The sequence below is a fragment of the Penaeus monodon genome, chromosome 38 (genome assembly GCF_015228065.2).
Source record: "Penaeus monodon isolate SGIC_2016 chromosome 38, NSTDA_Pmon_1, whole genome shotgun sequence".
NCBI lineage: Eukaryota > Metazoa > Arthropoda > Malacostraca > Decapoda > Penaeidae > Penaeus > Penaeus monodon.
This window is the reverse complement of record NC_051423.1, coordinates 15,189,414-15,204,413: the sequence shown is the minus strand read 5'-3', so window position 1 is coordinate 15,204,413 and position 15,000 is coordinate 15,189,414. Positions and strand designations below refer to the sequence as shown.

General features: G+C 43.3%; 2 protein-coding genes across 3 annotated transcripts in view; both read left to right on the top strand.

The window, feature by feature from the left end:
• The window catches only part of LOC119596873 (integumentary mucin C.1-like), a 7,541-nt gene extending 2,953 nt beyond the window's left edge, over positions 1-4,588 (top strand). Inside the window, exons 3-8 of one of the 2 annotated variants that reach the window (XM_037946223.1) lie at positions 12-135; positions 443-1,467; positions 1,510-1,720; positions 3,751-3,847; positions 4,024-4,155; positions 4,376-4,588. In XM_037946223.1, the coding sequence (XP_037802151.1) occupies positions 12-135; positions 443-1,467; positions 1,510-1,720; positions 3,751-3,847; positions 4,024-4,155; positions 4,376-4,415 (1,629 nt within the window). In that variant the 3' untranslated portion in view covers positions 4,416-4,588. Of the gene's footprint in view, positions 1-11; positions 136-442; positions 1,721-3,750; positions 3,848-4,023; positions 4,156-4,375 lie in introns of both variants that reach the window. The other variant, XM_037946222.1, reaches the window with a different exon arrangement.
• Positions 4,589-14,447: 9,859 nt separating this feature from the next.
• LOC119596466 (histone H3.3-like) overlaps positions 14,448-15,000 on the top strand; it is a 19,954-nt gene continuing 19,401 nt past the window's right edge. The window contains exon 1 of the mRNA XM_037945725.1: positions 14,448-14,595. Within this exon, the coding sequence (XP_037801653.1) occupies positions 14,573-14,595 (23 nt within the window). The 5' untranslated portion in view covers positions 14,448-14,572. The remainder of the gene's footprint in view (positions 14,596-15,000) is intronic.

Here is a 15,000-nt window from a genome sequence, read left to right as displayed (position 1 = left end):
TATAACCCCAGACATGGTTCGTGGGGTCGCTGTACCGCAGGGCGAGCAAACTTAAAACTGAATATGGACTGATGGTGAAAGTGGACTACGATATTAACAACATGCTGTCCTGTTCTCTCGTTCCCTTCCAGAAGAGTAGGTCTTCCTGTCGGAAATTCTGCTAGGTAGCAACAAAAGGATGAGGATAGTGGTAATAATACCATTCAGTGATGATAAAAGATAATAGTAAAGAAAATTAAGGTTATTTTTATAAATGTATATTTACTCGAATATACATATCATGACAGGAGAATGAGCCTTTGAAATAAAATATCCATGTAGTACTGGGGATTACAATCACAACTGTATGAAAAGTGACATAGTCTATAATTATGTTAACTGCTATGATAATGTTAATGATTTGCACATGTCTCTTTTTAACATGAACTGCCCTGCATTCCAGATTCAAAACTCCTGGCAGACTACGAAGAACGCAACAATGAGTGCACTACTGTTCCTCCAGCCTCTACAGCTGAACCAACTACAGCAACGCCAACCACTACAGCCGAACCAACTACAGCAGCTCCAGTAATTACAGCCGAACCAACTACAGCAGCGCCAACCACTACAGCCGAACCAACTACAGAAGCGCCAACCGCTACAGCCGAACCAACTACAGCAGCGCCAACCACTACAGCCGAACCAACTACAGCAGCGCCAACCACTACAGCCGAACCAAGTACAACCAGAACCACGTCCACTGCTAAGACCACCACAGATATGTTATCCACATATGACTGTTTATGTTCAGATGACCAGTCTACAGCTGCACCAGCTACAACAGCTGCAAAAACTACCTCAGACATATTGTCCACATACGACTGTTTATGTTCAGATGAGCAGTCCACAGCTGTAACTACTACCACAGCTGCACCAACAACCACAGCTGCACCCACAACCACAGCTGCACCAACAACCACAGCTGCACCAAATACTACAGCTGCACCAACAACCCCAGTTGCACCAACAACCACAGCTGCACCAAGAACCACAGCTGCACCAACTACAACAGCTGCACCAACAACCACAGCTGCACCAACTACCACAGCTACACCAACTACCACAGCTGTACCTACTACCACAGCTGCAGAAACTATCACAGCTGCACCAACAACCACAGCTGCACCAACTATCACACCTGCACCAACTACGACAGCTGCACCTACTACAATAGCTGCACCAACTACCACAGCTGCACCCGCTACCACAACTCCACCAACTACCACAGCTGCACCTACTACAACACCTGCACCAACTACCACAGCTGCACCTACAACAGCTGCACCCACTACTACAATTGCACCAACAACCACAGCTGTACCAACTACCACAGCTGCACCTACTACAACCGCTGCACCAAAACCTACTACTATACCAACAACTACCACAACCACCACAACACCAACAACCACAACCACTACTACAACAACCACCACAACACCAACAACCACAACCACTACTACAACAACCACCACAACACCAACAACCACAACCACCACGACGACCCAGCCACCCACGACCACGGCGTGGGTGTGTCCCAGCGGCTGGTCTCTCTACGGCTACTCCTGCTACCACGTGAGCAGCTCCAGCGGGTCCTGGACGGCGGGAAGGAGCTACTGCAGCGCGCAGGGCGGGTCCTACGTCAAAATCAGCAGCTATAATGAGTGGCTGTTCCTCAGAGGTAATTCCGGGCTGGGGCGGGGCTGCACCGGGGTCCTGTGTGCACACACATACGGGCACGTGCATATATGAGCGCAAGTCCATCTCATGTAGCTGGCTTGGGTGTATCTTGGAGGTAGTGGTGGGGGTAGGGTATATGCGGAAAGCCACCAATAATTTTCTTTAGTTTGGCTGAATCTTTTAGTATACTCAAGCCGGATAGCCACATCAAAGTATACCCATGGTCTATATATATGTATATGTATGGAAATTAACAAATCTATATATGAAGACCGTGATGGTCTAATGGTTAAAGCACTGAACTCTGACCCTCGTAGACACAAGTTCAAATCCTCGCAGCAGCATTTGCAAAATGCCTGCACTCTTAGCCCGTTCTCACAATAAAACGGCACATCACTTTCAGAGATAAAAGGTGTCTTAGGGGAAGTCACCGCCGTGGCACAAGTGGTACGTGGTTAATTAGGAAGGGCATCCATAGGTCTGGAGTGGTACTGCCAAATAACCTCTCAATAATGAATTGAGAAAGACCGAAATCTGCAGTGGAGTAACTGGTTGTTAAATGATCATAATAATAATGATAATAATAATACACGCACATATACCATTTATGTGTTCGTACGCACACCAACTACACACTGACCAACTACCACAGCTGCACCACACAACAACACGCTGCACCTACTATAACAGCTGCACCCACTACTACAATTGCACCAACAACCACAGCACACACACACACACACACACACACATATTATATATATATATATATATATATATATATATATATATATATATATATATATATATATATATATATATATATATATTATATTACACACACAATGTGTGTGTATTTTTAAGGCCTTTTTTGTAACATTTCCAAAACCCCTTACACTTTGATACACTCTGATACATGTTTGCTCTTTACACATACATACATACATACCTGTTGAAACATCTTTTCACTCTGTATCAGTTTGTATCACCTTGATATGGTTTGATACACTCTAGCCAGTCAATCAAAGTGCGATATTTTTCAGATATATTCCACATAGTCTCAGATAGAGAGTTATATTTTCATTCATTATGGAATGGCCCGTAAGTTTCTCGAAAAAAACTTTTCTATTGTAAAGGTGCATATAATATTTCTGTGCCTTTTTATTAGTAGTACATGGGGGGTCTCTGGAACAACATGGTAAGAATTTCCAATATGTCCGAGTCATATGACGTGGTACTGATTTCGGTGGGATGAATGTTTTCAAAATCATTCTGTACCTCTATATAAGCTTACAGGCTCAAAAACATGAAGGGAAAGACGTAGGTCTTGATTTAATGATAATCAATAATTCAAGTAAATGTCCATTATCAATGGACTTACCCAGTTGTCTAATTCGGACACGGAGTTCACTCAAGTGGATATGATAAGGAGAACCTTATGCAACTTCCACTTTTATATGAGGAACAATGTATGCAAAAAAAAAGAAAGAAAAAATACTGAATCTGAGAATTACATTTAAACATTCCACAGCCTTGCAAAACGAGTGGTGAGCATATACAATTTAAGATGTAAGTTACAGAGTAGTCAGTTATTTTTTCTATTTTATTTGAAGCTCCACAATGTTTTGCTTGTAAGTAAAAATCATACCAGTGTATTAAGTACTTTAATGGTTTTCTGTTGACTTTTTTATGTGATTGCAGTGACCGTGTTACAACTTGAATTAATGTATTAAAGTATTAGAGGTTTCCGGATACTACAAAAAGGCCTATATAACATATTTATATACATATATATATGTATGTATATGTATACACATATGTATATATATATATATATATATATATATATATATATATATATATATATATATATACATACATACATACACATACATTGTGTGTGTGTGTGTGTGTGTGTGTGTGTGTGTGTGTGTGTGTGTGTGTGTGTGTGTGTGTGTGTGTGCATTCACATGTGTTGATTAGTGTCTGCTAAGGCAATGGAGCGATAGTGACTGAGCCTCATCCTCACAGGGACCCTGTCGGCCGACACATGGATCGGCCTCAACGACCGATCCAGCGAGGGCAGGTACAGGTGGGATGCCGACAACAGCGGGGCTTCCTATACCAAGTAAGTCAATTGCACTTGCTTCTGTCATGCCTTATTCGAATGCACTGCAACTGATGTCATCCTTGAATTTGAAACCAGTCTCATCAGGCACTTAGTATAAAAGAGCAAGCTCCAGACATACATGAAATGTTGTACCATGAAGAAGAAGAATTAAGATGCCTTTGCTGCGCCGCTAGGTGGGCCGGAGGGCAGCCGGACAACGACCGGCCGTGGTACCAGCTGTGGTGGGGCGATGGCGAGGACTGCGTGATGATGCTCAAGTCTTCAAGCTACTACTGGAACGACGCAGACTGCGATAACAACTACCGGTCAGTCATTCTCTGGGAACCAGGTGGATAATATGTGCATAGATTTCAAAAAACAAAAGCAGCTATAGGGATGGTAGTGTTATATTTCCCACGTTAGGTTTTGAAATGGGGCGATAGCCAAGATAGTATTCCCTGAAACAGGCACTCTAACATTTTATCAAACGCAATCCCTGATTAATAGTACATTTACAACAACACCTCACCCTCTCTCCCTTCGCAGATTCGCCTGCGAGAGGCCCGCCTCGATCACCAGAGGCTAATGCATCGCCACAGACCGACGCTCGCAGACGATTGCCGAAATCAGCATGCACATACAACGCATCTGAATGTGTTGCAATGAAGACTGATTTATGGAAATTACTATAAAATTACTACATATAATCCTCCACTCCTCCACTCGAATTTTAGTTTACATTAAAGAAACGGTCACCTCTAGCATTTTTCTTTCACGTGTTAAAATCGTTCATAATGTTGTAAGCATTTGTGGTTTACTATGGAAATGCGAGTATTTCTTAAAGTAACATGGCCAAGGAATTCAGCGACACAAAATCCAAAAGCAAAATGTGGCATGTATGATTTCTTTGAAAAATCGTGCGATTGAAATCAAACCATGAAACACACATACAAACAAACACAGAAACGCACAAACACATACACACTCAAACCACACACACACACAAGCACAGGTACACGTAAACGCACACAAACTCTCTCTCTGCCACACACACATGTGCGCACGCACACAAACACACATACGCACTCCCACACATACAAAAAAAAAATCATTTTCATACACACTCACTCAGACATACATACATACACACTCTCTCTCTCTCGTGGCCACAAGCCTCCGGGCTAGAACAGTGGTAACGTGTCGGCCTCTCATCCGAGGGGTCGGCGGTTCGCGCCCCGCCCAGGTGCGAGAAGTTGCAATTGTCGCCCGGAGGTTACTGCTGTGGCTGGGCACCACGGCGGGTAAGGACTAGGTTCAGCCGAGTCAGCATCAGCTGACACACGTGAGCGAGTCGGCATTAGTCGACACAGGCCGGGCTCCCCTCATGGCATAGCCCGGGCGAAGCCAAGCTTCGCATATCGGACTTATCCTTATCGTGGCCACACGAACATTCGCAAGCACGGGATTGACTAAAACGAATGTAATAAAAGGAATGTCAACCATAACTCTACAGAAAGAGTGGAATAACAAAGTTTTAAGTAGCTTTAAAGTGGAATGCCACATTTCTGAATATCATAAAATTGGATAAAAGTAGCATGTCAGTGTTCTGAGTTTTATAAAAGCGGAATGACGGTGTTTTGAATTTTATAAAAGCGGAATGTCGGTGTTTTGAGTGTTATAGAAGTGGAATGTCGGCGTTTTCAGTATTATAAAAGCAGAATGTCGGAATTTTGTGTATTATACAAACAGAATGTCGGTGGTTTGAGTATTATGATAACGTAATGGCGGTGGAATGTCGAAATTTTGATAATTATAAAGAGGAATGTCGGTATTTTCAGTATCATAAAAGCAGAATGTTGGTGTTTTGAGTATTATAAAAGCGGGATGTTGGTGTTCTGAGAATTACAATTGAGTATTATAATAACGTAATGGCGGTGGAATGTCGAAATTTTGATAATTATAAAGAGGAATGTCGGTATTTTCAGTATCATAAAAGCAGAATGTTGGTGTTTTGAGTTTTATGAAAGTGGAATGTCGATGTTTTGAGTATTATAAAAGTGAAATGTCGTTTTTTTTTTTTTGTTTTTTTTTTTTTTGTATTATAAAAGCGGAATGTCGGTGTTTAGAGTATCGTAAAACTGGCATGTCGGTGTTTTGAGTATTATGAAAGTGGAATGTTTGATTTTTGAGTATTATAAACGCGGAATGTCTTTTTTTGTGTGTTATAAAAGTGGAAGGAAGGTGTTTTCAGTTTTATGATAGTGGGATATCGGTTTTGGGTCTTTTAAAATCGAAATGTCGATGTTTTAAGTATTATTATAGTGGAATGTCGGTGTTCTGAGGGTTTAAAAAGTGGAATATCGGTGTTTTGATTTTTATTAAATTTGAATGTCGATGTTTTAGGTGTTTTAAAGTGGAATATCGGTGTATTGAGTTTTATAAAAGTGGAATGTCAGTGTTTTCATTATTAAAAGAGCAAAATGTCGGTGTTTTGAATATTATAAAAGCGGAATATCGGTATTTTGAGTATTTAAAAATCTGATTGTTAGAGTTTTGAGTTTCATAGAAATGGAATGTTAGTGATGTGAGTATTATGAAAATGGATGTCAGTGTTTTGAGATTTATAAGAGCGGAATGTCGGTGATCTGAGTATTAGGAAAATGGAGTATTGGTGTTTTGAGTGTTATAAAAGTGGAATCATGGTGTTCTGAGTTTTATGAATGTGGAATATCAGTGTTTTGAGAATAATAAAAGTGGAATGTCGGTGTTTGATGTATTTAACAAGTGGAATGGTGTTTCGAACATTATAAAAGCAGAATGTCGTTCATTTTAGTATTATAACAGCGGAATGTCGGTGTTTTGAGTGTCATAATAAAGAAATGTTGGTGTTTAAAGTAATATATAAGCGGAATATAGGGCTTTAAGTATTAAAAGAGCGGAATGTCGGTCTTTTGAGTATTATGAAAGTGGAATGTCGGTATTTTGGATATTATTAAAGCGAAATGTTTTTATCGTGTTGGCATTTTTTTAGTAGTATAACAACTTAATGTAGGTATTTTATTTATCATAAAATTGAAATGTTTTGAGTAATATAAAAGTGGAATGTCAGTGTTTTCAGATTTATTAAAACGGAATGTCGGTATTTTGAGTAGTATAGAAGCGGGATGAGTATTGTAAGAGTAAAATGTCAGTGCTTTGAGAATTGTAATAGCGGAATATCGGTTTCGTGTATTTAAAATGTGGACTATCGGTGTTTTGAGTATCATGAATTTGGATTATTTCTGTATTGGAATTAAATGTGGAATGTCGATGTAGTTCTTCTCTCTCTCTCTCTCTCTCTCTCTCTCTCTCTCTCTCTCTCTCTCTCTCTCTCTCTCTCTCTCTCTCTCTCTCTCTCTCTCTCTTTTTTTTTTTTTTTTTTTTTTTTTTTTTTTTTTTTTTTAAGCATTAAAATAGAGGAATGTTGGTATTTTGAGTTTCATGAAAGCGGAATATTGTTGTTTTGAGTATTGCAAAAGTGGAATGGTGATTAGAGCATTATAAAAGTAATATTATCAGTGTAATGAGTATTATAAATGTGAAATGTCGCTGTTTTGAGTCTTATATAAAGCGGATTGTCGGTGTTATGACACTGTAATATCTTTTTTTTTATTAAAAAAGAGGAATGATGGTATTTTGAGTTTCATTAAAGCGGAATGTCGTTGTTTTGAGTCATTTAAAAGTGGAATGTCGGTGTTTTGAGCATTATAAAGCAGAAATGTCAATATCACGAGTTTCATTAAAAGTGAAATGTTTTTACTTTGAGTATTATAGAAGTGGAATGTCGGTGTTTTCGGTAATACAAAAGCGGAATGTCGGTGTTTTGAGCGCTATTAAGGCGGAATGTGGAGTATTATTATTGAAGTGGAATGTTGGAGGTTTAAGTATTATAAATAAGGAATGTGGGTGTTTTCAGTGTTATAAAAGTGAAATGTCGGTTTTTCAATTTTCATAAATGCGGAATGTCGGTTGTTTGAGGATTATAGAAGTGGAATGTCGGCGTTTTCAGTTTTATAAAGGCGGAATGTCGGTACTATAAAAGCGGGATGGCGATGTCTTCAGTAGTAAAGAGTGGAATGTCGGTGTTTTGAGTATTAAGAAAGTGGAATATCGGTGTTTTGAGTAGTGGGAAAGTGAAATATCGGTGTTTGATTACTTAAAGAGTGGAATGCCGGTGTTTTGTGTATTATAAAAGCGGAATGTCGATGTTTTGAGTATCATGAAAGAGGAATTTCGGTGTTTTGTATGTTATAAAAGCGAAATGTTGGTGATTTGAGCATTATACAAGGGGAATGTTGGTGTTTTGAGTCTTACGAAAGTGGAATGTCTGTTCAAGGGGCTAACGCCGACGGGGCGCATCCACTCTTCGCTTCCAGCCACGAGGGTCCCTCATGGCAAGTCTCCAGACAGGCCCTCGGCCCATCGCTAACTCTTTGTGACAGGTCTTGTAGAGCTGCCCAAGCCATGACCTCCTGGGTCGTCCCACAGGTCTCCTCCACCCAGGGTTGTCTGATGGGCAGGGTCATCCACAGGGAAACGAGCAAGGTGCCCATATTGCCTGAGTTGGTGATCCCAGATTATGCAAGTAACAGGTCCCATGCCAGTCTCACGGTGTAGCCGTTGGTTGGACACATGGTCCTGGCAACTGTACCCCATGATCCGGCGAAGAGACTTGTTACAAAAGGCATCAAGACGAGTCTCCAATGCACTAGATAGCATCCAGGTATCACTTCCATAGAGCAAAACTGGCAGTATCAAGGCCTTGAAGACACGTACCTTGGTCTTTCTGCATCTCCAAATGCTCTTGTTGATCGATTTTATGGCTACTGTTCCAGACCAATCCATCTACTGACTTCTTGGTCTGACAGCCCAGAGATATGGACTACACTACCAAGGTTTGTAAAACTCTGTGTGACTTCAACATCCTCACTGCAAGCATGGATCGACTGAATGGGTTCCCCTAACAGGCCCCCAAAGTCCTGAATCTTGGTCTTGGTCCAGGAGACCTCTAGGCCTAAGGGCTTCGACTCATTGCTAAATGCATCAAGAGCCGCCACCAGCGACTCGAAAGACTCAAATAGGATAGCAATATCATTGGCAAAGTCAAGGTCTGACACCTTGGTATTGCCTAGTGTTGCTCCACACTGATTTTGGCTAGTAGGTCTGCCCATGATCCAGTCCATACAGGTGTTGAAAAGTGTTGGTACAAGGACACAGCCTTGCCTCACTCCTGAATTAACAGGGAAGAAATTTGACAGGCCCCCACCAATAGGCTTACTATTAGGCCAATAATACGTGTCAGAATTCCCCCGAGTCTCAGGATCTCCCATAGCGATTCTAAATGCACCGAGTCAAATGCCTTCTTGAGGTCGATGTAGGCTGCAAGCAACCAACAACCAAACTCATGATGGCATTCCACAATTACTCAAGGCGCTAGTATTCGGTCTATTGTGGACTTGCCAGGGGTGAATCCAGACTGCTCTGGTCTCTGATGTCTTAATAGATGGTCGTGGATCCATTTCAGAAGAATGTGGGCGAAAACTTTGCTTGGTATGCAGAGCAGTGTAATGCCACGGTAGTTGCTACAATCCCAGTGATCCCCTTTGACCACACCCCTCAACAGGAATGGTACCAGACTGCCAGACTACATGCAAGCCCTGAGCCATAGGTTCACCCCCAGTCTTTAGAAGTTCAGCAGGGATATCACATATGCCTGCAGCTTTCCCACGCTTCAGCTTTGAAATCACCATCCAAACCTCCGTTAGGGTAGGAGGTTCCACCTGATGGGTAGATCCGGCACAGATATTGTGATATCACTTGCATCCAAGCTAACTGTTGGAGGGTCTACCTGGTACAGCTGCTCAAAATACTCAGCCCAACGTTCACGAACTCAAACATGATCTGAGAGGATCTGTCCATCCACTGAGCAGACTACAGTCATCTGCGAGGAACGCTTAGAGTTCAGCTTTCTCAGGCCTTGGTAGGCAGGGCAAAGGTCTTTTACCAAGAAATGGCCTTCAACCTCCTCAGCAAGATTCTGTTTCTTGTCTCGTCTCAGCATTGTCTGAGTCCTACACATCAAAGAGCGATGCAAGACCTGGTTGCCATTCAGCCGAACCATGTGACATGCTTCAGTAGCCTCCAATGTCTCCAGGGAGATGGTGTAGTGACCCCAGACCATCCCAACCGGAAATACAAGAGTTTCCCCTGGAATTCTGACAGAATACCCATGCCGACCCACGTGGAGACAAATGTTACTGTATTTTTTTTTATTATTAATATATGTTTTCTTTGTTTTATTATATTTGTTGGCATTTTATAAACCTTAACACCTTTTAAAAACGAAGTATAAAACCCATTTTCTTTATTTCATTTACTTTTAAGCACTCTTTTTTTTAGTTTCGACTAAGTAACTTTTTTTTTTCGGTTTTTACACCTTCTTTTATTGGAGTGTAAGGTTGTTTTTTTTAGTACTAATTATCAATACGCCAGTCTTTTAATATCTGAGGGCCTGTTACGTCATCTAGGGAGGGGGGAAATAGTTAGTTCGTTCCCGGGCCAGTTACCGACCCACTAATGGAATCCTTGCTGGGGGTCTGATATATATAGATCGGGGGAGCAAGCGAAAAGGAGTGGTGGGGAGCCTTGTCTGGAGAAACGTCCTTTTAGCGGCCGAAGTAAACCCGGCGGAAGCTAATGACATTGGGTGTTGTGTCGGTCGTAAGGACGAGGTTTTTACATTTATATATTAAACAGAGTGCTTCACCGTTTTTTTTTTTTTTTTAGAGTTTTTTTGGGTTTTATCTTCGTTTTTGTACTTTTTCAAGTATTTTGGGGGGGTTTTCCCCTGTGGTGGCAGCAACTAATGACCTAATTAGCAAGGGTAAAGTAATTAAGTCGATCACTACAATGAAAGTCTGTCTTGCCCTCGGGCACACACCAATGGATACCTGGGTTTCACGCTCAAAGAAGGGTCCGTCAGGTTATCAAGTTCTGTGAATCGGTCAGAGACTGCCATGGTGAACCCACGGGATATACCTTGGAGTGGCCACTGGAAGGACGGGGAGTTTTAAAGTGGTCCTGCAGGATAGCCACAACCAGCCTATGGTCAGTGCCACAGAACCTGGCACTCCAGTAAACTCTGCAGTTCTGGAAGATCCTCCATTGCGTGCTAACAAAAATGCGGTTGATCTCCTTGGCCACTGTACCTGTATTGCTATACCATGTCCAGTGATGTGGGTTGGAAGACTGGTGCCAGGAGCCAGTGATCCTCATTCTCTGGGACCTAACAAAGTCCCAGAGAATGTGGTTGTTCTCACTGCTGAGATCAACTCCCAAGCCATGGGGGCCGACAGACATCTCATAGCCAGCTCGGTCACAGCTGGATACTGCACTGAACTCGCCCAGAACAATGCGAATATCTTGCCTGGGGCAATTGTCTGCCACAGATGAGAGTTTGGCATAGAACACCTCTTTCACATCGAGTTTACAAACATCAGTAGGAGTGTATACAGCAATAAGAGGCATGATGCCAAAGGCATGCTTCAGTCTCAATGCCATAATGCACTCATTAACCGGTGTCACCTCAACTACCGAGGGCTGAACTTGGCTGGAAATGGCTATGACTACTCCCTGACCATTGCTGTGGCCCGACCAGTAATAGGTTTACCCACCCCTGCTGATCATGCTGCTGCCAGGTCTTATCACCTCTGAGAGGGAAGCCACCTCAACTCCCAGATGCTCCAATTCCATTGATAGCAGTTAACCGCTCATCCTACCACAAGGATCCAGAAAGCTTGCCTGAGGTTAAGCCTTGATCGGTCATTCAAGGTGCACGCCACCTCTGCCGCTCCCATCGACGCTTGCCCAAATAAACGGGGTCAGCAGGCTGTGGTGCCCCACGTCCATTTGTGGGGTTCCCTGGGGCTTTGCCCCACAAGCTTCATGGTGGGTTGGTGCCTGCCGTGGTGCAAGCAGGATTAGTAACTCTTGTTCCCATCCTGCGCCCCAACATTTGCTCTCCTAACAGGACCCACAGCCTGCCTCGCTTGCTGGGTGGGAGGGACAGCACCCCTCCCCCTGGTATATCCATTTAAGTTGGAAGTTGCCAGTGAGTTAACTAGGGGGAGGAGGGCTGGCAAGGCCCACCTCCCTTGAACCACCCAATTACCCCCTTGGTGGCTAAGGGGCAGGAGTTGGTATGTAGCTAAGTCATGTCTACATGCCGGTGGGCCATGGCTCCGTACCTCTGGGGCCTCCTGCTGCTCCGAGATCCCCCACAGTTTAGCGTGGGACTGCTAGGGGCCCAGTATCTATGGGTGGCCACGAGGAGGCACTGCAGAAGTCTTGATGATGGAGGAGCTGTGACCTGGCCGGGGAGGCTTATGCAGAGCTGCTCCCTTTTACGCACTAGGATAGCCAGTGGTAGCAGCTGCAAGTGAAAAGGCATGCAAGCACTTAACATTATCTAGGTTACCACACCACCACTTCACATCAATTTGCACATGAAACACCCACCCATGAGGATTATGTCTGTGTTTTGAGTGTTATAAAAGCAGAATGTCTGTGTTTTGAGAATTATAAAAGGAGAATATTGGTGTTTAGCATTGTCATTCCACTTTCATAATACTCAAAACATCGACATTCCACATTCATAATACTGAAAACAACATTCCACTTTTGACACTCAAAACACCTTCATTCCGCTGTTATACTCAAATCACCATTTTTCTTTTATAATACTCAAAACACCGACATTCCTCTTTTATAATACTCAAAACACCGACATTCCGCTCTTAAGACATTCAAAACACCGACATTCCAATTTTATGAATCTCAAAACACCAACATTCCACTTCATATTACTAAAAAAACGACATTCTGCCTTTATAATACTGAAAACACAGACATTCCGTTTTTTTATAATACACAAAACACCGACATTCTATTTCTATAATACTCAAAACACCGACATTCAGCTTTTATAAAACACATCCAAAAACTAACATTCTTCTTACATAATACACAAAACACTGACATTCCACTTTTATAATACTCAAAACACCAAAAGCCACCTTTTTAGATATTCAAAACACCGAGATTTTTGAAAACTGAAAACGCTGATATTCCGCTTTTATAATACTCCTAACACTGCCATTCCACTGAACAGTGAAACACTGAAAACACAAATATTTCTTTAAAATATTAAAGCCACCGACATTCTGCTGTTAATAATACTCAGAACATAGACATTCTGTTTTTTAAATAACCAGAACACTGACATTCCGCTTCAAAACTCTGACATTACACTTTTATAACACTCAAAACACTGATGCTCTGCTTTAATAATACTCAAAACACCAATATTCCGCTTTAATAATATTCAAAACACAGACATTTCGCTATTATAATACTCAAAACATTGACACATTTACAACAACTTACTGTGTCACAAACACAAATTCTGTTTCTCTCTTACACACATACACATACACACATACATACAGAAATCTCTACCACATGCCCACTACACTCTCACTCACACACTCACTTTCTCATACATACATACTCTCTCTCTCTCTCTTACACACACATATTCTATATCTTAACCACACAAACACTTTCGCTCTCTCTCTCGCACACTTCACTCACTCAGTCACACACACACGCACACGTGCGCGCACACACACACACACACACACACACACATAAAACACACACACACACAACACACACACACACACACACACACACTACATTCACTCAGTCTCTCTCCCTCTCTCTCTCTCAACACACACACACACACAAACACACACACAATAACACACACACAAACACACACACAAACACACACACACTACATTCACTCTCCTTCTCTCTCAACACACACACACACACACACACAAACACTCACACGCACACAAACACCAACACAACACACACGCCAAAAAACAACATAACGCACACAATAACACACACCACATACACACAAAACACACACACAACACACACACACACACACACACACACACACAAACACACAACACACACAAACACACACACACAAACACACACACACACACACACACACACACACACACACACACACACACACACACACACACACACACATTTATTGCACGACCGCCGACATCGTACGACAATTTCCGTCAATGAAAATTCGAATTTTCGCGCGAAAGGCAACGTAAACAAAGATGCAGTGTAGCCAATGCAACGGATTTGAAATGCGCTAGACTGAGAGAGAGAGAGAGAAAGCTAGAGCGAGCGAGCGAGAAAGAAAGAGAGAGAGAGAGAGAGAGAGAGAGAGAGAGAGAGAGAGAGAGAGAGAGAGAGAGAGAGAGAGAGAGAGAGAGAGAGAGAGAGGAGCGATTCTCAGACAGCAGAAACGGTTGATGTTGAGACTTGGCGGCTCTTCACTTTGGAAAGGAAACCCTCGATGTAGTTCCTCTTCCACTGCTCTGGAACAGAGGCACTTGACCTAGTGCAGCCTAATGGGGTGAAGGAAGGGAAGGAAGAGCGACTGGCCTGCTCTGGAAGGCGGGCGCTCGAACGTAGCGATTTCCGCTGCGTTGGCGGCGCTGCGGGCCCCTGGCGCCTCGTTCAACGGCGTCGCTGCTCGAGTCCGCCGCCGCCGCCGCCGAATACTCCGCCGCCGCCGCCGCCGCCGCCGCCTTCGCCGCCAGCATGACGCGCGGGAAACAGCCTCAGTAAGTGGCCGGCGCCCTGGGTGCCTCGGGTGCAGGCAGTAGGAGGGTGTGGGGGAAGGAGCCGTCGAGAGGCTGTCTTGGCTGCCCGGCGCTGGGCGGCCAACGGCGCCAGGAAGGGCGAGGGACATGTCAGGGGCGCCTCGCAGCCCCTTGGAGGGCGGTTATGGTTATCGGTGGAATAGTTGCTTGTAAAGTATTGCTGGTACGTGCTCTCCCTCTGTCCTCTCTCCACGCCCTTTCCCTTTCCTCCCTCTCTCTCTCTCTCTCTCTCTCTCTCTCTCTCCCTCCCTCCCCTCTCCTCTCTCTCCTCTCTTCCTCTCCTCTCTCTTCTCTCTCCTCCTCTCCTCTCCTCTCTCCTCCCTCTCTCCCTCTCCTCTCTCTCCCTCCCCTCCCTCTTCCCTCTCC